Genomic DNA, 22,856 nt, shown 5'->3' on the forward strand with positions numbered 1-22,856 from the left:
TCTCTCTACCTATCTCTCTCCCTTTACCTCTATCTCCCTTTACCTCTATCTCCCTTTACCTCTCTCTCTCCCTTTATCTCTCTCTTTACCTATCTCTCTACCTATCTCTCTCTCCCTTTACCTCTCTCTTTACCTATCTCTCTACCTATCTCTCTCCCTTTACCTCTCTCTTTACCTATCGCTCTCTCTTTACATCTCTCTCTTTACCTATCTCTCTCTCCCTTTACCTCTCTCTCTCCCTTTACCTCTCTCTACCCATCTCTCTCTCTCTTTACCTATCTCTCTCTCCCTTTACCTCTCTTTACCTATTTCTCTCTCTCTTGACCTCTCTCTCTCTCCCTTTACCTATCTCTCTCTCCCTTTACCTCTCTCTTTACCTCTCTCTCTCTCTCTCTCTCTCTTTACCTCTCTCTCTCCCTTTACCTCTTTCTCTCTCTCCCTTTCTACCTCTCTCTTTCTCTCTCCCTTTCTCCCTCTCTCTCTGCCTAAGTGTATGTGTAAGATAAGCTGAGCTGATGTATTCTGTCATTAAATTATCTCTCTTTTTCTCTTTTCTCTTCATTGCCTCCTCCAATCTCCCTTTCCTTCCTTTCTTCCATATCCCCCCTCCTTCTTTCTTTTCTTCCTTTCCTGTCCATCCTTTCATTCATGCTATTCTCATCTCTCTTTTCTTCATCTGCCTTCACGTCTCACCTTCCCTTACTTTGTCGGTTTCTTTAAATCCTCCCTTCTATCATTTTCCTCCTCCATCCTTCCCATTCACATTTCCTCCTTGATACATTCCTTCCTCTTGTCTTCCACCAATTATTCTCTCCATTCTTTGTCTTCTTCTTTTTCTGCCTCCACCCTTTCCATTCATGTTCATTATCCCTTGTTTCCTCTTCTACCTCCCTCATCTCTTCATCTAACCCAAATGTTCCTCTATCCTTACATTTTACATTTGAACCTTCCTATATTTCTCCGCTTCTATCGTTTTCCCTTTCTCCCTTTCTATCATTTGTCTGTGCATTACCCCCTCCTCATCCTCCTCTGTCCTTCTCCCAGCATGCAGCAGCGCTCCCATCAACATGAAGGTGCAGCATGTCAACAGCAGTGCTCTGGTGGTGCGCTGGGCTCGTCCGGAGGTCACCTACCACCCGCCCATCCTTCACTTCCTGGTGTCCTACAGCTGGACGACCCACGACGACAGCTACGAGGAGACGCACCTCACCGACGCCAAACACAAACTGGTGAGACTGGGAGGGACTGGAGCTTGTAGTGGGAGGATTAGCCTGATGTAATGGATACTGATACTAAATCTAAAAAGTGCTGAATCAAACAATGACATCACATATAACATAGAGTGGGTCTCAATGTCAGAGATGAAACGGGTTGGATGTGGCTCTGAGGTGAGACTGCTGCTCACATTGCTGGTCTGCACTGATAACAAATACAATCTGTGTAACGGTGCATTATTTGGACGTATAGCTCTGATGCTGGACGATATCAGCCTGCTGTGTGTGAATATGTCTTGTTTAGTATTTGTGAGTTATCTTGTTGTTGCATGGCAAAGCAGCTAAAAAGTACAAACTCGTTTGAAAAGGCCTGACTCGTGCTGCATTCAGGTGCTGAGAGGCATATATATATATATATATATATATATATATACAGTATATATATATATATATATATATATATATATATCTGTACACAGTAAAATATACAGTGTATGAGAAGTGAGCTGCTGACTTTGATGCAGACTGCTGTGGATAAATAAATCATTGAGCAAACATGAACAGTGTGCAAATGAGACACATTAAAATGCTGCTGTTATAGTTCATTATGATACATTGTTATAGTAGATGATCAGTAGCTCAACCTGTCTCCTGCAAAGTCTTCATTTACAACACATTTGTGTCATTGATGAGAGATTCACTGCTGACAACTAAAGCCTGAATAAGGTTGTAATGGTTATGAAAGGTCAAAGAAACATGGTGGTCTTAACTGTAAACGTAAGATAAACAATGGTGACTTGAAGTAGAAGACTGGATGTGTTGATTTGGTCAATATTAGTCAAAAGCACCATACTTCTCTATCTTTAACCAAGTGCTTTAGTGCCCAAACCCAGACCATCGGGGGAGTCAAAATGAGCGTAATCATAGAAGCTTTAGTTAAAGGGCCAGTGTGTAGGACTTTGGGGGATCTATTGGCAGAAATGGAACATAGTATTCACAACTATCTTTTCATAGTGTATAATCACCTGAAGCTAAGAATCGTTAGCTTAGAATGAGTCCTTCATATCGACATAGGGAGCAGGTCCTCTTCACAGAGTCCGCCGTGCTGCAGCTCCGTGTTTCTCCAGTAGCCCAGAAGAGACAGCTTCCAATGTTTATACGTTACCCAAAGGCCACTGTAGTTCTCCAGCACACTTGTGAGCCACAGAGTGCAAACCGTGGTACCACCAGCTGCCGACTGACTTCTGTTGCTCCTAAAATAGTGTTATTGTGGTGAGGATGGCCTCTGAGGAGGGCGATCGCTGTTTCCACTGTTTTGGAGGAGTGAACGGACGAAGGCAAGGTGAAGATGTTTGGTGAACAAAGTGTGGTGTTCTGGAGAAGAGTTGTGTGCCAGTTGCAATCAGCAACCTAAACCTGGGACAAAGGATGTGAACCCTGCTGAGCTTTATACATCCAACCATGAGCTCCTCCCTATGACTTTGGCCAGTACGAGAACATTGCACGTCCTAAATTGTGAAAATGATTGGCAGTAATCCAAATCAAGGCAGCAGTTAAATTCCCTCCAAATTATATTTAGCAAATTAAATCAGAAGGATAAAAACATATTATGTAGGAGATGGGGCTGCAATCACAATAGGAGTGTCACTTACCAAAGAATCTGATAAACAATCCAATAACCCAGATTCATAAAACTTTATCTTTGGTATGAAACAGTTCAACCCAATAACTGTCTGCTTATATCAATGAATATGGTAGATATTAACATGCACATCAAGCATCAACGGAACTGCTTGAATAAACAACAACTTTGCATTTAAAATCATGACAGTGTTCTATACTACATGTATAACATCGCCACCATGGGGCCATTTCCTTAATATCAAATATGTGTGCATATATAATGAGCTCAATGCTTTAAATCGTCTTTGAGTGAGCTTTTTACACACACACACACACACACACACACACACACACACACACACACAGTCTTTGTCTGATGTACTTTCTTGGCCTGGTTTGTGTGAGAAGAAATAAAAGGAAGCATCTCTGTTCAGACTTTCCTGACTCTCAGCTGTCGATAGCCATGTTTGTACAGCGGTATATTCCACAGAGATACAGCAGAACAATGAATTCTTTCAGTTCCTCTTCACACACCGCTCACATTTCATGTCCACAGCCCCGTGTGCCTCATCACGCCACTGGGTTTCAGGCTTGGTGAGGGATTCCATGTGTGAAGTTAGTTTCAGTGGAGTTCATTTCAACTTCCAGCCATGTTGCTCCACTGCCTCTGTGACACAGCAATCTAGCAGCAGTGTTAACTGCTGAATAATGAATCGACAGGGTGCTGCAGGAATGAGTCCTCAGACCTGGAAACCAGTTAGCATTGTTGCATTCCCCGTGTCCTCATCTCCAAGTCAGTGGATTCTTTTGAATGAGCTTTTAGTTAGATGCCTGAGATAAGGTCTGTGGTTAACACAAGCTGAGGAGATGACGATATGAAAGTCAGTAACAAAGCAGTCTGACCCATAAGATCTCCTCTGTTCTTATGAGGCCATTCAAATTAAAAAGAGTAATTGGTTTCAATAATAATCACCAAATCTCAGTATTATTCATACATTTGTTTTCCTCTCTTCTTTGAAAATATTCCATTATGGAAACTCATAAAATGCTTCAACAGCAACATCCACAGGGTGGGCAAGAAAGTATTGGTGGGGGGCAGAGGAAGACGGGCTTCTGCTGTCCTCCCTCGGGGCGGGACCTAGAATAGTGCTCCAATGGAGGATGTCCTAGTTACCAATCAACAAGCAGAATGCAATGTTGACATCACTTTGGTCCAATGATGATTTCCAAATATCATCTTCAGTTCTCTACCACTGTATGTCTGTGACAAACTGGCAGTAAAGCAATAGCATATTAGAAAAGAATTGTGAACTACTTTAACGCATTGCTATTATCAAATCCACTGCATTTAGGCCCTTACAACAGAGTCCAATGTTCCCTTTTTTATCTTTACGTTTCCCTTTTTTAATCGAGCAGTTGCTAGCTAACAGTTAGCTTGTTGTAGCAGCCCTGAAGGACCGGCGCAGCAGTCCGTCGACCATATTGGGATCCAGTTTTGGGTGAGGCCTCCGTACGCTTGGATCCCGATATGGTCGACAGACTGCTGTACAGGCAGGGAGACCTTTTAAGTGGAACTGCGTGGATTCTGAAGTTTGAAGCTAATGTGAGGCTTCCGCTGTCTTTCTGTCCATTCCGTCTTTCTGTTTCTTTCTGAGCCATGGAGCGATACATCCTTGTAGTCTCAAGGTTTGTTGCTGCGACAAACCACTGGAAATCTACCTGCTCGGACTACCAAGACAAAGATAACAACTCAATTTGGCTAACGCTGTAATTAGATTTTTATCTTGGAATAAATCTGGAATACATATCTTTGTCCCCTCATGTCTTACAGTGTAGTCTCTCTATGCAGTAATCGCACCTAACAAGTGTCTCAGTGTGCAAATGGCATGTGTGTGTTGTATTAAGTAAGGTACCCTTTGAAACTCAACCTTCTCTGTATGTAGACGTATTGCATTAAGGAGAAGAAAAAGGGCTGAGTTGCATAAACATCTGCAAACGCGAATCAGACATATGTTCAGTAAAGATCCTGCAGTGATATGATTACGCAGCGGGGGGATTTGAAGCAGAGACCTGTCTCTAATATAGCCTGTCTCAGTGATTTTGTATTAATGATGATTTTTGGGGGCTTTAGGGATTTTTGGGCTTAGAAGTAAAAAGTGCTTAATGGTGCCTCCTAATCTAGGGGTGCTTTGATACAAAAGTACAGGTCATGAAAAACCTAAATGGGTCACATCATAGTCCAGATTCCAGATCAGCCAACCATCAGCTGATCATACACCAGTAATCAGGTGATTGCATTGAGCAACAACTACACACCCACTCGCATAACAAAGTGCTGCATATTTTACAACTTGCTGCTGTATACTACTTCCTCTCTGTTCCATTTGTTTTCTTTCCTTTCATCTGTCCTTTACTTCCTTTCCTTCCTTCTCCCCTACTTTCCCTTCTTCCTCCGTCATCCCCTCCCTGCTGATACATCGCTAGCTGCACCGCCCAGCCTTCAGCCATATGCTATTTGATCAACTTGATTAATGGACTATGATTTAACCTCATCACTGTGATACAACACACATTTGAACATATTTGAATGATCTAGTGCATTCCCATGTGTACAAACATCACTGTCCAGATTGATTTCTGATTAGACTTTGAACAGGGCCACAGTCTGAATTATTGTAAATAATGACATGAAGATTTTAGACCAACAGAGAGCCAAATGCAGTTGCACTGGGAGGAAGCATTTGTGTGTGTTATTTCAGAAATCGAGTGGATTTTACATCATCAAAATATGACTGCGAGGTCCTTGCAAAACCTAATAACTTGCTTTGGAACTAAACTGTTTAGACACGTACAAAACCAGCACTGATTGCATCATTAAAAATATGAGTGTTTTTTGTTTAACAACGGCACACACACACAGCTCTGGCAAAATAATAGTTATTATAAGAAAATATGTCAGCAGAGGTTTTAATGAAATAATTATTAATGTCTCTGGGGTCAAAAACGTTTGATCACAAACACACACACACATACACACACACACACAAACCAAAAAACATCCTCCATCAATTCCATTACAAATGGTCTCATCAGGAGCCAAAATGAGCTATGAGAGAAGGCTGTGGAGCAGACAGGAGGTTTCATTCCCTTACATTGTGGTCTGCTGATCGGCTGGCAGAATACTAATGCTAAGCTGGAGGGAATGCGGGGCTTCTAGCCTGTGCAAAAAGCATGACCTTGGCCCACCGGCTCTGTGGGAAAACAGGAACGGCTGCAAGAAAAGGGATGAGAGTGCCCCCTGGCTGTGGAAGCATCATCGGCTCCCACAACTGGGATTCTGCCATGATGAGAGATGGATGGAGAGAGGTGGGAAGTAGTTTGTCCTCCCATCATTAAGTCAAGAGACTACCCCACCCTGTGAAATCTACCTCCCTCTCCCTCACCCTTCCTACTCTTCCTCCCGCCAACACCCCTTTCCCACACACTATTTGTCTTCCCTCTTTCTGTCAGCCATTTGATTCGGCTTGTGTTCCTCGTATTCTCCATTGACGCCTCTATCTAGGTCACAACAGGGACTTACATGGCTTTAGGACCCTCAAATCCCACACACATCCCCCATGTCACAATCAATTGAGAATCCCCATTTAATGAAACACTGCACTGGGCTTGTGTTATGGCCCATACCACCTAGCTCTACCCTCTTTGCTGTAGAGCCAAAGAGGGTCCGTAGAAAAGGGAAGAGGCTCATCTTTAACATAACCTTAAGAGGCTAAGTGAGTGTATCTCGTGTGTTAACACATGCAGAATTAGATAATAAGGTGGGTGCAGCATCTCAAAATCTCTCAGGTGACTCCTGGCTTGTCTGCTTGTATCACTCTGGACACTAACAGATACAATTTATATTAACGTTATCTTTTGTCGACAACACAGAAAAACTTGACCAATATTTGTCTATCTGCACCTGATGCTGAAAAGTTGGGAATATTTTGACTTTTTTGTGCATCTAAAACTGCTAGAAAGACACGAAGCGAGGACCAAAAGAGGAGCACTCGGCAGGCCGGTGGAAGACGATAGTTCTGCTGCTGATGCGTTTCTAGCGATGGATCTTGGCCCCAAAATGCAACAGTCCTGCAATAATTCCTCCTTCATAAAGATTATAATGTATAGTTTGTGATGCTGCTGGGTTATAATGATTGGTGTTTATAATATTGAGTTTGCCTTTGTTCATGTAATATGGTGGACAGAATATCAAAATGCAATAAAACTCAACAAGCACCACAAACTGCAGCCATCAAAATGAAATCATAAGCCTTGAAATGAAATCTACACCTCTCAAACAAAACAACACTACAACATAAAGGCCACATTTATTGTAGGGCTCTTTTATTAGACTGCTTTCATTTTAGCTAGGTGTACCTAATAAATTGGCAGCTGTGCATTTTTTAATTTTATATTTAGCAACAAGAGTCTACAGCACAATGTTAGCATGCTGATATCATGATGTCATGACTAGCACTAAACACAGCTAAGTAAAATACAGATGATGGGAATGTCCTCAGTTTTGCAATTTGGCCATAAACAAAAGTATCAAACAAATAGATAGTTGGACCTGATGATTGGTGATTACTCCTGAGAGGACTGGTGTGTAAAGGCCTTTAGTTGGAGAAAAGAGACTTTGTGTTGCTCCGATTGTCCTGTTCAGCTCTACAACACATTCCTTGCATTTGTAGAGAGAAATTCAGCAGCAGCATCATAAAACTCAGTTGGGTTGAGTCTGACCCAATCAATCTAAACAGGTGTAAGTTTAAAGTTAATAGTGGATCACATTTTGGATTGGAGTTTAAAGTTTTGGTGCAAGATAATTCAATTTAATCCAGGTTAAAAGTATAAACTAAACTGACTTTTAAAGAGAGGTTTAAATCTCAATTTTATTTTAAGTTACTTATCGAATTTGTTGCAACGTGATTTAAAGTTAAACCGTGATGTAATCTGAAGTGATTCCTTGTTGGGGCAACCCAGCCTTAGAATTTCACATTCATTCCTCTTTGGTGTTTAACGTTGGCTCATTCTAAACATATAGAATGCTGTCTGTGGTCTGACTGCAGAGGTAATAATACTGTTGTATGATACCTGTTTGTTTAAATACAAAGCAAAGTATTGTATTAGTGTTAAATAGAGTGACAGTGCCTATCAGTTGTGTAAAAGAGAGTGATGTGATTCCAGACTCGTCAGACATTCTGTTTACCAGCTGCTGTTGATGCCCCTGTACATCGAAGCCCTGCGATGCTTTCATGAAACCCTGTGATTTACTCAATCTTTGCCACCCATCTGTGTGAGAGCAGGAGTCAGCTGGAAGTGTTGGTGTAAACAGCAACAGCTCTGCACATCCGTTCTGTCCAGTCCCATGCTGCAGTTGTGGTGATGATATCTAGTTCCCTCTGAAAACAGGATGGAGATTAAAGGAGTTGTTTGGCAATCCACAGATCATTTGTGAAAACTTATAATTAGCACAGTTCCACTCTCAAAATGGAAATGTGTGCTTGTGTTTATTGAATGTGCTACGTGTATCATTTAATCACTGGTATATCATCAACACAACAGTGTCCTTGTCAGTGTAAATTCTGTAACCAAGTGGCTCTGCCACTGAGAACAGTGTCAGCCTTAAGCTGCCTGGTCACTGTGTTTTACATGAACTATAGCCTGATGCCATGCTAAGATAAACACATCACAAGGGGTTGACCAGAATAGGAGACCGTTCCATTCCTGACGCCAAGACATGTTACACGTAACATTCAATGTCAAACTCCTTTAGACTTCTGGGGGAATTAGATTGTCTCATTTGGGAGAAGGCTCAGTTTGCTGCTATTCTTTCATTCTCCGAGTTATTAGACTTGTTTTATTGAGGAACAGCCGCTAACAAAGCCCTGCTAATTTGGTGATAAACACATTTAATTTCCTGATTCAGAATACAAGTCCCCTCTTATTTTGAAGCATCAAAATCAGGAAATGTGTTTGCATCAGCAATAACTTAACAGGACTCAGACAGCGGCATGTGGTCTAGCAGATCCCATCCCAATGCGCGCAAGATGCGATCTCGGGGAGTTCAGACTTGACAGTCAATGCGTCCTGGCATGATAGGATGGGATGGGATGACAGAAGTCATTGAAATGACAGGTGTAATCACGGCCACTGTGTCGTGGCATAGATGAAGGACAGGGAGCTGTTTTACAGCACACAGTTTTTGGTAGATTGCACAACGTTTCAAGTGGGTACTATTTCAATCAGGAGAGACTTGTTATATAATGTAACTGATTTATTATACATGCATCAAATATGAAAAGTGCAAAGTCTTTGGCTATTGGACTCCATCCTGAAGTACTGTACTATCACCGAGGGTAGGGATACTGAGGTCCAATAGACTGAGGTCCTGACCCCCCCTGGAGTCCAGACACTGGTGGTGGTGGTGAAAGGAGTTGCTGCAATCTGATGATGAATCAGGAGCCTGACTGTGATGCTGACTGGAGGCGACTGGGGTGGAGGAGGGTTGCATCTGCTTAACGCTGAAATGACAACTGACAGCAGCAGAGAGGAGAACACTTTTTAAAGTTTGACAGCAACGATATGATTGGCTTAAGGAAACTGTGCAGAATGTGGTTGGTTACTTAAAAGTGCACGCCCCCAATCAGCTGCTAGAGTAATCACAAGGAGAGGAGAGACTGAGATTATGAATGAGTGTCTTCCTGACTGAACTTGCGCTTGAGCTTCATGAGAAGTGTTTTGGTATATTACAAACATTTAAGGTGGCTTAGGTTTTTGTTTGAAATGGAAGTCCAATAGTGACTCTCATCTTAGCTCTGTTATGTTCTCGACCAAATTCTGTGAAAACCGATCTGGCCCTGTAGCTGTTAAACTCATCACTGTGTTCACCAACTAGTCTCTACTGTGCCTGTGTGCTGTAACTGGTACAGTGGTTTATCAGAGCTGCTGATAGAAACAGCTGCCTGCTGAGGGGAAGTAAACAGAAAGGAATGTGTAACATTATTAAAAATGTTTCCTTCATTTGTTTAAAATTAAAGAGACTGCCACTACAATAGAAGCTACAAATAGTTTTATTTGTTTCGAGTAACGTTTTTGTGTGTAATGATTTGTCAATTGTTAAAAAATGGTATTTATTATCCCATTGAGAAATGAAATGTTTATGTGATGGTGGAGCTGACATACTGTGTGTAGTTATGAGATAGTTATGTCTCCCACTGACTGACTAAACTGATTTGACCTTTTAAAAACATAAAACAGAGACGAGTATGATAGTTTGCAGTGGCCTGCTGTTTCTTTTGACTTTTGAGTGATTCTGATTATCGGCAGTGATAAAACAGCTTATGAAATATGTGGCTGATGAATTTGTCAGACTAGATTAAAAAAACATCCCTTTAGTAATATGATGAAATAGTCAAAAGAAAATGAAGCAGTATAGGAATAATGTGTGACAGTCAAATATAGCATTAACACAAGGCTCTAATGGAATTCATCTCTTACTGGTTTAGTCTTATGTGATAGAGATGATTGACTGCAACATACATGATAACTTTATCATTGTGCTGGACATTCCTTCTATTAACTGGTCTAGAAAGCTTGACAGCAGGGTTTTTCAAAATGTGGTGAGCTGATGGGCTTGAGGACAGGCTGTGGACCCCAATGCTAGTCCAGGGAGATCCTGTTTGATAGTGCTGTAACTGTAATGGATAGGAGGGGGAGTCTTGTGGTGTTATACGATGATGAGCATGCATAGAGATGATCGCTCTTGACCATCAGTGGTAGTAGCAGTAGAGCAGTCGTCTTTCAATCACAGGATCGGTGGTTCGATCCCCGGCTCCCCTAGTTCATGCCGATGTGTCCTTGGGCAAGGACCCCCAAGTTGCTCCCGTAACTGTGCCTACGGTGTATGAATGTGTCTGAATGTTAGAAAGTCCTGATGACACCCATTCATGCACTGTCATCAGTGTATGAATGGGTGTGAATGATGAGATGTAGTGTAAAGAATCTTAGCTGAAAGCTGAATATGCTCTTGATTTACAGAATATATTATATTTATTATAACGGGGAATGTGACGTCTTTGGCGAATAAGACGGACGAGCTCGGTGCGCTGGTCAGGACTCGTCATGTGTTTCACGGAGACATGGCTGCACGCGGATTTTCTGGACCACAGTGCGTCGGTGCCCGGCTTCAGGACTGTGCGGGCGGACAGAGACGTTGTACAGAGCGGTAAGAAGAGAGGTGGCGGGATTGCAGTGTATGTGAACGAGAGGTGGTGCAATCCCGACCATGTGTGTGTGAAGGAACGCTTCTCTAGCCCAGACATTAGCTGTTAGCCGTGGGGATGCGTCCTTATTGTTTGCCGAGGGAGTTCACGTCCGCCATTGTTGTGGCTGTGTACATCCCCCATCAGCTGACACTGAGACAGCAGTGGACACCATCCACTCCACAGTGTCTGGACTGCTGAGTCAACTTCCTGGTGCGTTTTTGGCAATTACTGGAGACTTTAACCACACCACTCTGGATAAAGCCCTGCCGACCTTACACCAGTATGTTCACTGCCCCACAAGGAACAATAAAACTCTGGACCTTCTGTATGCTAATGCTAAGGATGCATACAGTGCCACTGCCCCCCCTTGGCAGGTCTGATCACAACCTGATCCTCTTGACACCCAAGTATGTTCCTCTGGTGCAGAGGCAGCCTGTGACCACCAGGAGTGTGAGGAGGTGGTCTCAGGAGGCTAAAGACGCCCTGCAGGACTGCTTTGAGTCTACGTACTGGGATGTGCTGTGTGGACCACATGGGGAGGACATCAACAGCATGACGGACTGTATCACAGAATACATCAAATTCTGTGAACAAACTACTATTCCATCCCGGACTGTACACTGCTACCCCAACAATAAACCATGGATCACCAGTGACCTGAAAGTTATTCTTAATAAGAAGAAAGCAGCTTTCAGGTCTGGGGACAGGGAGGAGCTCAGAAGAGTCCAGCACAACCTGAAGGTGAAGCTCAGGGAGTGCAAGGACACCCACAGGAGGAAGCTGGAGGCCAAACTCCAGCAGAACAATATGAGGGAGGTGTGGACCGGGATGAAGCAGATTACCGGCTTCAAGGTTGGAGGGAAACAACCTGGGTGCTCCCTCTAGAGGGCCAATGAGCTAAACTGTTTCTTCAATAGGTTTAGCTCACAGCCCTCATCTGTCTCCTCCACACACCACATCTACCAAACACCTCCCCCTCTGTCCCCCCTGGTGAGCTGCATGGACTCAGAGCCCTCAACATCAAAGGGCTCTTCCACCCCACCTCTCTGTAACGACTGGCCAGGTGAGAAGACAGCTGGAGAGACTCAACCTAGGCAAAGCTGAAGGACCCGATGGCATCAGCCCCAGGTTCTTGAAGACCTGCGCCATCCAGCTGTCTGATGTCCTGCAACACCTATACAACCTGAGCCTGAAGCAGTAGGAAGTCCCGGTGCTGTGGAAGACGTCGTGCCTGGTCCCTGTACCTAAGAAGACGACTCCATCTGGCCTCAACAACTACTGACCAGTTGCCCTCAAATCACATGTGATGAAGGTGCTGGAGAGGCTGGTCTTGGTCCACCTCCGACCGCAGGTGAAATCATCACTGGACCCTCTGCAATTTGCATACCAGCCTCGTGTTGGAGTGGACGACGCCATCATCTACCTGCTGCAACGAGCTCAGTCGCACCTGGATGGAACCGGTGGCTCTGTGAGAATCACTTTCTTTGACTTCTCCAGTGCATTTAACACCATCCAATCAGTGCTGCTGAGTGAGAAGCTGCGGGTGGTGGGGGTTAACGCCTCCACTGTTTCCTGGATCACTGACTACATCACAGGCAGACCACAGTTTGTCCGACTGGGCAGTGTGCTGTCTGATGGGGTGGTCAGTGATACTGGAGCCCCACAGGGAACTGTTCTGTCTCCCTTCTTGTTCACCTTGTACACCACTGACTTCCAGTACAACTCTGTGTCATGCCACCTGCAGAAGTTCTCTGATGGCTCTGCAGTGGTCGGGTGTATAAGGGACAGACAGGAGGAGGAGTACAGGGCAGTAGTGGATGACTTTGTGGAGTGGGCCGGTAGAAATCACCTGCGTCTGAACGTGGCCAAGACCAGAGAGATGGTGGTCAACTTCAGGAGGAAGACGACGGCTCCACAACTGCTGAGAGTTCAGGGAGAGGATGTGGACATGGTGGAGGAGTACAAGTACCTGGGGGTCTCAATCGACAGCAGACTGAACTGGAAGACCAACATCAACGCTGTGTACAAGAAGGGGATGAGTCGACTCTTTTTCTTGAGGAAACTTCAATCCTTCAACGTGTGCAGCAAGATGTTGGAGATGTTCTACCAGTCTGTTGTGGCCAGTGCACTGTACTTCTCCGTAGTCTGCTGGGGGAGCAGCATTGGAGCCGGAGACACCAACAGACTTAACAAACTGGTTAAGAAGGCCGGCTCCACCATTGGCTGCAAACAAGACAATCTGGAAGAGGTGGTGGAGAGGACACTGAAGAAACTATTGTCCATATTGGAAAACCCGGACCACCCTCTCCACCACCTACTGCAGGGACAGCGGAACACTTTCTACAACAGACTGATCCAGCTCCGCTGTTACAAGGAAGGATACAGGAGAACATTCCTGCCCTCTGCTATAAGACTTTATAACAAATCACCTCTGGCCAGATCATCCTTCAATTGACTACACACCGCTACTCTGTTGTTGTTTGCTGTTGGTGATCCTTCCACTACTGTTTAGTTTACCTAGTTAGTTAATTTAATACCATTCTATTTTATTGTATACTGTGCATTTTTTATTTATTATGTTTTCTTTGAATTTATTATATTATATTATTTTAATGTATTGTATATATTGAGCATCTTTCATACTTAATATTTCATGTTTACTCTGTAACTTTGTTTGATGCTGCTACAAACAAACTTTCTCATAGACTTCTATACAATCAGAGGAGTCGCCCCCTGATGGTCGGTAGAAAGAATGCAGGTTTAAGGCACTTCTGCATTGACTTCACTTTTCAGAGCTGGAGGTTGCCTGTGTGGGAGTGACCATGGGGAAATAAAGAAACACACATTTTGGATGAAAGGCTGAACCACAGAAAGAGAGGGGCATTGTCTAGTTTCAGATATATAGCTAGAATAGAAAGTGAACTGGCTGTATTAAAGGTTTGCTGTAGAGAAATAATAGTGTATTGGGATGAGATGGGACCTGGCTGACCTTCACTGAAGCTTCTTTAGGAGAACACCAGACTACACTGGCTTATACCCGCATACCAAGCTGTAAAACACTGCCGTCTCCAAGATGTTATTTACTGTTAAACTTGTGTTATGCATTAATTTTGATTAATAATTGAAGCAAGAAAATCAGACTCCTCTTTGAAGGACATTTAAGTTGATGGTTGAATTAATTCCAAGCCATTATTTCCTCGCTATACTCTTGGTGTTCCTGGCCACTTATAAGTCCACCATAGGCTAATGTTGTGTTAGTGTGTGTGTGTGTGTGCGTTGTCCAGTCCGTGTAGCTGTTTGCGGACTACCTGACGGAATAACTTATACGGATAAAAGACACCTATTCATTTTCACAACAAATGCCTGTAGGTCAAGTTTGACCTACTTATATCAGTGGTGGGCCGTCAGGGCCAGCAAGGCCTTCTCTGCTGGCCTGAACAGAATCAAAAAGTTATAGCTATTTTATAATTTAATCAGTTTTCATAAACACACTACATGTATTCTAATTTTTTTCCCCATTATCTTATGTTCTCATTGCACAGCTACTGTCTTCCTCAGTTGCTCTGCTTCCAGTGCAGCTTGTTATAAGTAGAGATTTTATCCAATCAGATCTCACCTCTGTGTCTCTAGGTAAGAACAGAGGCAGAGGCCTGCAGACTCACAAGTGAATCCATGTGCAGTTTAAGTGAATGGGGACGATATTGTTGATTGTCATAGTGTTCAACCAATCAGATCTTTAGTTTGACATGTTGGGTGTATTCTTTGACACGTCAGAGCTGTCTAGGTACTCTACAAGTACGTCAGCATTAACGTGAGATGTGATTGGTCAGTGGGCTAGCGTCACCACTGTGAAGCTGAAGCAGCTAGCATACGTTAGTAATAGTAGTAAGAGTTCAAGTTGAAAGATATGTAAGAAGTTATGACATTGACATGACATTTTTAGCATTTTGCTTGGTGTAGATGTGTTTTTTTAACACTCAATGGCTGAAGGAGGAGAAACGGATTTCTCAAGAAGGATGTTTCCAGAAAAACTGGACATCGTAAGAAAGGGTCGGCCAACCCCACAGCTAGCAGCCCTGACCCAGCCAGGAAAAGGATTTGTATGAACAGTATTTCTGTCTGACAGCGTCGGAGAAGCGTTGCACATTGTATGGCTAAGAATGCATTTTATTTACGACTGAGCGTCTCAGTATTTGGAGCTACGCTACGCTAACCTGAGGTGGCTAACCAAGGCAGCAACACCACACCATAGCACGGCAGGACACTTACAAGCTACGATGCTCCAACGAACACGTTCACAGGAGGACCTCTGGCTGGAACTAAACCGCACGATGTTCTGTACAACCGTGTCATTAAACTCTTCGTAATCAAAGAAAGGAGGATGGACTTTGTCTTTAAGTGAACAGCAGCTTTGGTAAGTGAAGTGCTTTGTTTTTACTCGTGCTCTTCAGTGTGCAGTGGAATACGTGTTTTAGCGCTGCAGTGTTGCTGGATTGATTTGTTGCTTTGTTGTCATATAAATATATGTGACTGGTTCTTGTGAGTTTGTTCTTGGCATTGTGTTAATTATGTTGATTTTAACTATATGCATTGTCCGTTAATGACGAAGCATCCCGTCATGCGCCTATTCATGTATCTGTTTTATTTTACAAAGCAAGAATTATGTTTGAATCAGTAGGGAACGCTGCTAAACGTTGCGGGGAGAGTTTGTAGCGTGTGTGCTGCTGTTGGTTTTCCTGCTAAGCTAGTTTAGCATAGTGTGCCTCCCAGAACACACGCGCCTCACCAGAGTACAATCTTGTTCTTCCATGGTGGGCGTGTCAGACAGCACGTTGTCTGTTATGTTGGGTGGGTTGCCAGGTTGAGCGCAGTGGCTACGTGTAGTTACACCCCTAGAAACAAATAATAACCGTAGCTGTGGCTCATAATGAGGTTATTAGGAGGTGGTTCAACTGTAGTAGGACAGCACTGAAGGCCCAGGTATAAAATGCACGGCCCGCCACTGACATAGATAGTTGGGGTAAGTTTAGTAATTTAGGGGTGTTTGTTCCCTTGATTCAAAAACATCCTTAAGAACCACATCTTAATCTATGCAACCTCTTCTGGATATAAACTTCCTACCCTGTAACTGAATTAATATGACTTTTGATACAAACTTGGAGGACCTTACTGATTTTGTTTGTGTGCATGTGTTGTGTCTGTTTTCCAGGAGGCCGTCATATCTCCCGTCTCCCCCGATGTGCTGTACCTGTTTCGAGTCCAGGCCATCTGCATGAATGACATGCGCAGTGACTTCAGCCAGAGCATGCTCTTCAGAGGTAACAAAGAGACACACACACACACGAGGACCGTTTTGACCCAAAGTGCTCATGAATTGCAGCCATATTATCTTTAATGTCAATATGAGCATCAGTACACATCTCTTCCATGTATACAGCCCTCTCTCAAGATGCGCTGCATATTGTCTTACATTTGTGCAAGCAGTATCTTCTGACAGTTAGGATTCCTTTGATCGTAGTGAAATCTTTCATATTCAGGTTATTTATGTGAGCTCATATCAACAGCTGCAGGCTCAAGGGGAAGTGACAGAGGGAAGGAAAGACATACAGTAACAGTAAGCAGCTAAAACGCAGTGAGATGAATTCATTTCATCTCTTTTATTGGCTACCCCATAAAGTATTCAGCGCCATCATTGTGATTATGTGCTTGCAATGCACTCATGGATGTCTCATAGACACCCCTTCAGTGAGATTTGTCTGGTTGTCTCTTCTGTGTTTAACAGTGGAATATCCCGTTTTTCTTTCTTCCCTGTGTATCAGCAAACACCACCAGGATCTTTGAGGGGACGAGGATTGTGAAAACTGGAATGGTAAGGGAAGCGGAGGTGAATCACTGCTAATGTTTTTTCCCATTTTATCCAGCAGAGAGCAGTGTCTATATTAGCATTATTCTTCCTTGTATGGACAGGAAGGTCTCAAAGGGTATTAAAGTCAGGTTTAGAAAGCAGTGGTCCATATGAAACAGGGTACCAGGGTTGTTCCAATCCTGACCCAGATCCAAACATATTGGACTGAACCCTTAAATATAACTAAAGGGGTCAACTCCTTAGTCAATGATGTCAAAGTTGACTGAGGCAGAAGATCAACAAATAATTTCAGATTCCAATCATTAGCTTGTTTCTTTCTCAGCCGACAGTGTCTCCAGCCTCCTCAGCCGACATGGCTCCCATCTCCTCTGGCTCATCTACTTGGACCTCCTCAGGCATCCCCTTCTCCTTCGTCTCCATGGCGACAGGAATCGGCCCGTCTTCCAGCGGTAGTCAGGCAACGGTGGCGTCCGTGGTGACCAGCACTTTACTGGCCGGCCTGGGTTTCAGCGGTGGTGTCATCTCCTCCTTCCCCAGCTCTGTTTGGCCGAGTAGAGCACCAACCCATAACCGCAACTCCGCACGACAGAACACTGAACCCGCCGAGCCCGCCATTTCTGCCTCTGCTGTCACGACGGCCGCAGCCAAAGATAACGATGAGGCTGGGGGCGAGGACAGAGAGAACAGCAAGGGTCAAGGGGAGGATGAAGAGAGGGAAGGAGAGGAAAAGGATGAAGAGGAGGAAGAAGAAGAGAAAGAGGAGAAGAAGAAGAGGAAGGGATCGGGAGGTGTTGCGGAGGCAGGGAGGAAAGGCAACAGTACGGCAAAGAATGAACCGTCCAGTGACACACCGGATGCTACTGCAAAGGAGAAAAAACAGACTGAACCCGATCCAACTAACATGCCACCTGTAGAAGACCAACTGGAGGTGTATACCCACAATCCACTTGACATCAACTCAACTACCAGCACAGAGGCAGTCAATGAAATGGCAGAATTCCCTGTCCCCAAGGACCCAGCAGCGACACTCAGACCCGGCTCAGGGAGGGACAAGAAGCACTGGCCTTTCTCCATCCACACTGGTGAGTGAACTAATGTGTTAAAGCCTCATGTGAACAATCCCCTTTATTTGTAGAGCAAGAACAAGAAAAGGGATCATTTGGTGAATTTTCAAAAGTGCAGAATTATCAGCTTTTGTACAAATTTGATCATTTCAAAAAAGTCCCAACTCGTTTAGTGACACCAGCAGCAGTTACACGAACCATTTTTTTTCCATCTAAATGTCTAGGACTTCTTTGGTGAATCCCAAGTGAACATAAAAGGAAATAGCTGGATAAGTTCAACATTGAGTATTCGGAAAGTCCTCATAGATACTTGTCTCTCCAAAAGGCTGTTCCTTTATCAAGTGCCCTCCAGTCAAGGATCCAATTTCAAGGAATCCATAAAAATAAAATCCCTCATCCAAATGTTTGATACCTACGGCGCTCAAGGCCCTCCTGACGGACCTCTTGACGTGAGGTTACATTGAAAAAACGGTCATTTTGAAGTGTTGGATTAATTAAAATCGTGTATGGTCTTTAGATTTGATGTACCTCAACGTGGCAGTGATACATCACTGGGGTCTTTTTGTGCAAATAAGTAAAGTAATAAAACCACTGATTTGACAGAGTAACATATTATTTGTATTCATATGGTAACGTTTCCAAATATCCGCTAAACTAAGATAATGCCCGAATGTCACTACTGCTTTCATGTTTCCGTAGAAAAGTAACAGGAAGATGTTTGATCGTTGTGTTATTCTCCTGTCATTTTCTGGAGGTGTGAGATCAACTGTTATGCAATTTGTTTAAGATTAAAATAAAGATGTATACATGTGTAATGCTGCAGCTGGTTCTGGCAATGTGAACGATGCTTCAGAGAGTCCAAATTTGATATAATAGTTTATTTTATTAAAACTGAGAATATAGATTAAGTCACACACCTCAGTGAAGGTTAAAGTTCATCAGTGAATGCAGAAACCCCTGCTGGAGGATCCCCCATGAGCATGTTAGCATTTTGCGTATTAGCCAGACGCAGCTTGGACCTGCTGGGCACACAACATCTTGGGTTTATTTGATTTGGGTTACTTAGCATGTTCGTCTGGTGGTGCATTAAATCAATGAATAATTAAGTAGATGCAACTTTTTTCTAACCATGCAGAGGTACAACAATGCCAACCTTAACTGATAATCCCTTCGTCAATTGCAAGCTGCAACCTCTATTTAGAACATGTATCTGTTCCAGAGCGTCAGCTGAGTTTATCCTCTCTGGATCTCTGGAGCTCTGGAACTCTGGATCTCTAGATCTCTGGAGCTCTGGATCTCTGGAGCTCTAGATCTCTGGAGCTCTGGATCTCTGGAACTCTGGAGCTCTAGATCTCTGGAGCTCTGGATCTCTGGAACTCTGGAGCTCTAGATCTCTGGAGCTCTGCCCTCCTGTGGCCACAGACACAGCAGCAGCAGCTTCTCTGCTGCAGCTGCTGATTTGGCTCCTTCTTTTGTTCACACACTTCATCGGGACTTTTTTATGCGACTTTTGCTGTTACTCTGTAATGAATACCCCTTAAAATGTACCAAAGTACAATAATGTCATAAAAAATACTTAATTAAAAGTAAATTACCTTTTTTTTTAAAATACAAAGTACAAGTACACAAAAAATGACCCAGTTACAAAAGTAACTGTAATTAGTTACTTCAAACCATCACTCGGTATTAGGTGTAATGATGGACAACTTTATCGAATATAGATAGACAGCTTATTGTTCATCTTTATGAGAGTTGTAGAAAAACGCTGAAGCAGGACCATCAACATAATAGAATTGAATAATAGAGTATAATGTGTTGTATGCAGGTGGTGCTGGGCTCTTCCATAAAGGCCGATATATCCAAAGGCCTTAATGTAGTAAGTGATGATGAATTGCACTGATGTAGAGCAAAGTAAAGTGTTAACAGAGTTCCAGCAGGAGCTGAGAGCAGACCTAATGCTTTTCCTCTCCCTGCTCCCCCTCCTCCTCCCCCCAGCTAAGACTTTCAGCAGGGCACTGCATTAGCCAAGCGAACACCATGGGACATCAATTCAATTTCAAGTGCTTTGAAGCATAGACTAAGCGCAAGACCAGACGTTATTATGAACCAGTGGCGGGCCGTACATTTTATACCTGGGCCTTCACTGCTGTCCTGCAGCTGAAACACCTCCTAATAACCTCATGATGGCGCCACAGCTACGATTACTATTATTATTATTATTAATTACTATTATTATACGGTTATTATTCGTTGCTAGGGCTGTAATAATACACCAACCAAACAAAGAGTATAATCCCAACTCACAAATCCGTTTCTCCTCCTTCAGCCATTGAGTGTTAAAAAAACAAAGCAAGATAAAATAATAATAATCTACACCAAGCAAAATGCAAAAAATATCAGAATTTCTTCCATATCTTTCAATTTGAACTCTTACTACTCCGACTAAGCCTCTGATGTTAAGTTGTTTCGTTTCACAATAGTCACGCGCTCGCCCACTGACCAATCACAGCGCACGCTGCACCTCACTGCAGAGCTGCACCTTAAAACTGAGCTGCCCCTTAATGCTGACGTAGTTGTAGGCCAGCTAGCAGGCTCTGACACGTCAAAGAATACGCCCAACATGTCAAACTAAAGATCTGATTGGTTGAACACTATGACAATCAACAATATCATCCGCATTCACTTAAACTGCACATGGATTCACTTGTGAGTCTGCAGGCCTCTGCCTCTGTTCTTACCTAGAGACACAGAGGTGAAATCTGATTGGATAAAAGCTCTACTTAAAACAAGCTGCACTGGAAGCAGAGCAACTGAGGAAGACAGGAGCTGTGCAATGAGAACATAAGATAATGGGAAAAATATTTATATAAATTATAATACATGTAGTGTATTTAAGAAAAAATATTAGATTATAAAATAGCTAACTTTGTGATTCTGTTTAGGTCAGCAGAGAAGGCCTTGCTCCATCACTGTTATATGAACAAAAGCAATCTCCTGATATTCCCCGGAAATGGCTTTCTCAATCTCTTTGTCGAAGCACATTTAACAAATTTTATTCAGTTTGAGCTGGACAGACTCAACGGTAAAAGCTTAAAAGTTGCAGTACAACTTCGAAAACCAGTAACTGTATTCATTCGTCTCAGAACCTCTGATGTGGGAAGTATTTTTATAATCACTGCATGCTTTTAGTACTTCAGAAAGAACTACAAATCCCTGTGAGCATGAGAAGAATCCGCTCTGTTTATCTGAACAAACTCAAAGCTTTAATTGTAATCTGCATGTTCTGAAAACTACGCTAAGTTGGGTCAAAGTTAGCAGGACGTAGCACAGGGTCTCATACAGTTACAACAGATGGTATTTATTTAGTGTTGTGGTACTTGTACTTTATTCCACTACATCCATCAGATTGTGGTTAGTTACTTTGCAGATTGAGAGTTTACAAAACAATATCATCAATTTGTAACTGCAACACTAGACCGGGCTGCTCATACAGAGGAGTCAAAATCAGTTCCACATTGAGCAGAAACACTTTTCATAAATGCACCACCAATTATATTTCAATGATATAATATACTACATACTAATAAGATGCTGTTCTGTAAGAGGACGATCCAACTTTGTTAGCCCAGATAGAGATACCGGGGCTTATCAGCTGATACCGGTATCAGATACCAGTGTTTAATTAATAAGCTGTCTGCTCACAGTGTGGAAGTGACTGAGATCATTCTTTTATGTGAAAGACAACATCAGGCTTGACTTAAACATTGCTTTCCTAACCTTGTAAAACACAATATGCCCTTTTCAAGTCTCCTGTCACTCAGATGTTCAGTTGAATACTTTCTGTGTTTATCTGAGTTCTGTTTGCAAAGTTTTTAATTTTAAATGTCTTGAAGTTCAAATACCTCACCTCAAGGGTTGAGCTGGGTGGGTGGGGTGGTGGACATGAGCCATGTTTGGAGTCTGGGGAAGTACTAATGGAAGCTTGTGGCAGGTGATGGGTCGGTGACATGACTGTCCTTTTCTTTCTTTCTTTCTTTCTTTCTTTCTTTCTTTCTTTCTTTATAATTATCTGGCTGACAGTTTGATTGTAGGAACCCACCATTTTTTAAATTAAAGTAATAATTTGAACACCAGCAACTTGGGAAAAGAATTACAACTCAAGTGGAAACCTTTTTATTGCAGCTACAAATTAGTCAAAACTTACACAGGAATTAAAATCCAAATAAATACTGTATATAGTATATAAACATAGCATTGGATTTCATAAATTGGCCCCATTGTCATGTCCAATCCAGCTATTTGAATCAGGAACTGCCAGATATCAGTAACTGTATCGATAATTCTGTGTGAGCATTTTGCTTTAGATATTTCAAAAACATGTTGCTGAATATTCTTTTACTTCAGAAAATGATGTGAATACTTTGCCCAGCACTGTTAAACTGTGAGCTTGTTCATAACCTGCAGTCCACCTTTGTAACGTCCACACAGCTTTACTGGGGACATACTAGGGACCCTGATCAGCCTGTGGTACTGGAATGTTAAAGCTACACTAATACAATTGGGAAAAACTGCAAAATGAAGCAGAAATCCTCTTCTGTTTATCCTCAAATTCCCTCACTCTCATCCTCATCCTATCTTGCTCGACCTGTGCTCCTGTCTCTTCTGCATCCTCCCCTTTCTCTGCTTATCAAATGTAGCCATACCTTCTCCATACTTTTCTTTTCCTTACTCACTCCATCCTTTTTTCTTTTTAGTCCCTCTCCTCCCTTCCTGTGCCCCCCCCCCC

General features: G+C 42.9%; 1 protein-coding gene across 2 annotated transcripts in view; it reads left to right on the top strand.

Annotated features, from left to right (window-relative positions):
• The window catches only part of LOC116399049 (receptor-type tyrosine-protein phosphatase gamma-like), a 540,858-nt gene that overhangs the window by 457,595 nt on the left and 60,407 nt on the right, over window positions 1–22,856 (top strand). For both annotated transcript variants that reach the window (XM_031875879.1, XM_031875880.1), the window contains exons 9-12: window positions 1,045–1,229; window positions 16,350–16,458; window positions 16,960–17,009; window positions 17,329–18,088. In XM_031875879.1, coding sequence (XP_031731739.1) covers window positions 1,045–1,229; window positions 16,350–16,458; window positions 16,960–17,009; window positions 17,329–18,088 — 1,104 coding nt within the window. The remainder of the gene's footprint in view (window positions 1–1,044; window positions 1,230–16,349; window positions 16,459–16,959; window positions 17,010–17,328; window positions 18,089–22,856) is intronic.

This window comes from Anarrhichthys ocellatus, unplaced genomic scaffold (genome assembly GCF_004355925.1).
Source record: "Anarrhichthys ocellatus isolate YVR2014 unplaced genomic scaffold, GSC_Weel_1.0 scaffold99, whole genome shotgun sequence".
In the NCBI taxonomy this organism is placed as follows: Eukaryota; Metazoa; Chordata; class Actinopteri; order Perciformes; family Anarhichadidae; genus Anarrhichthys; species Anarrhichthys ocellatus.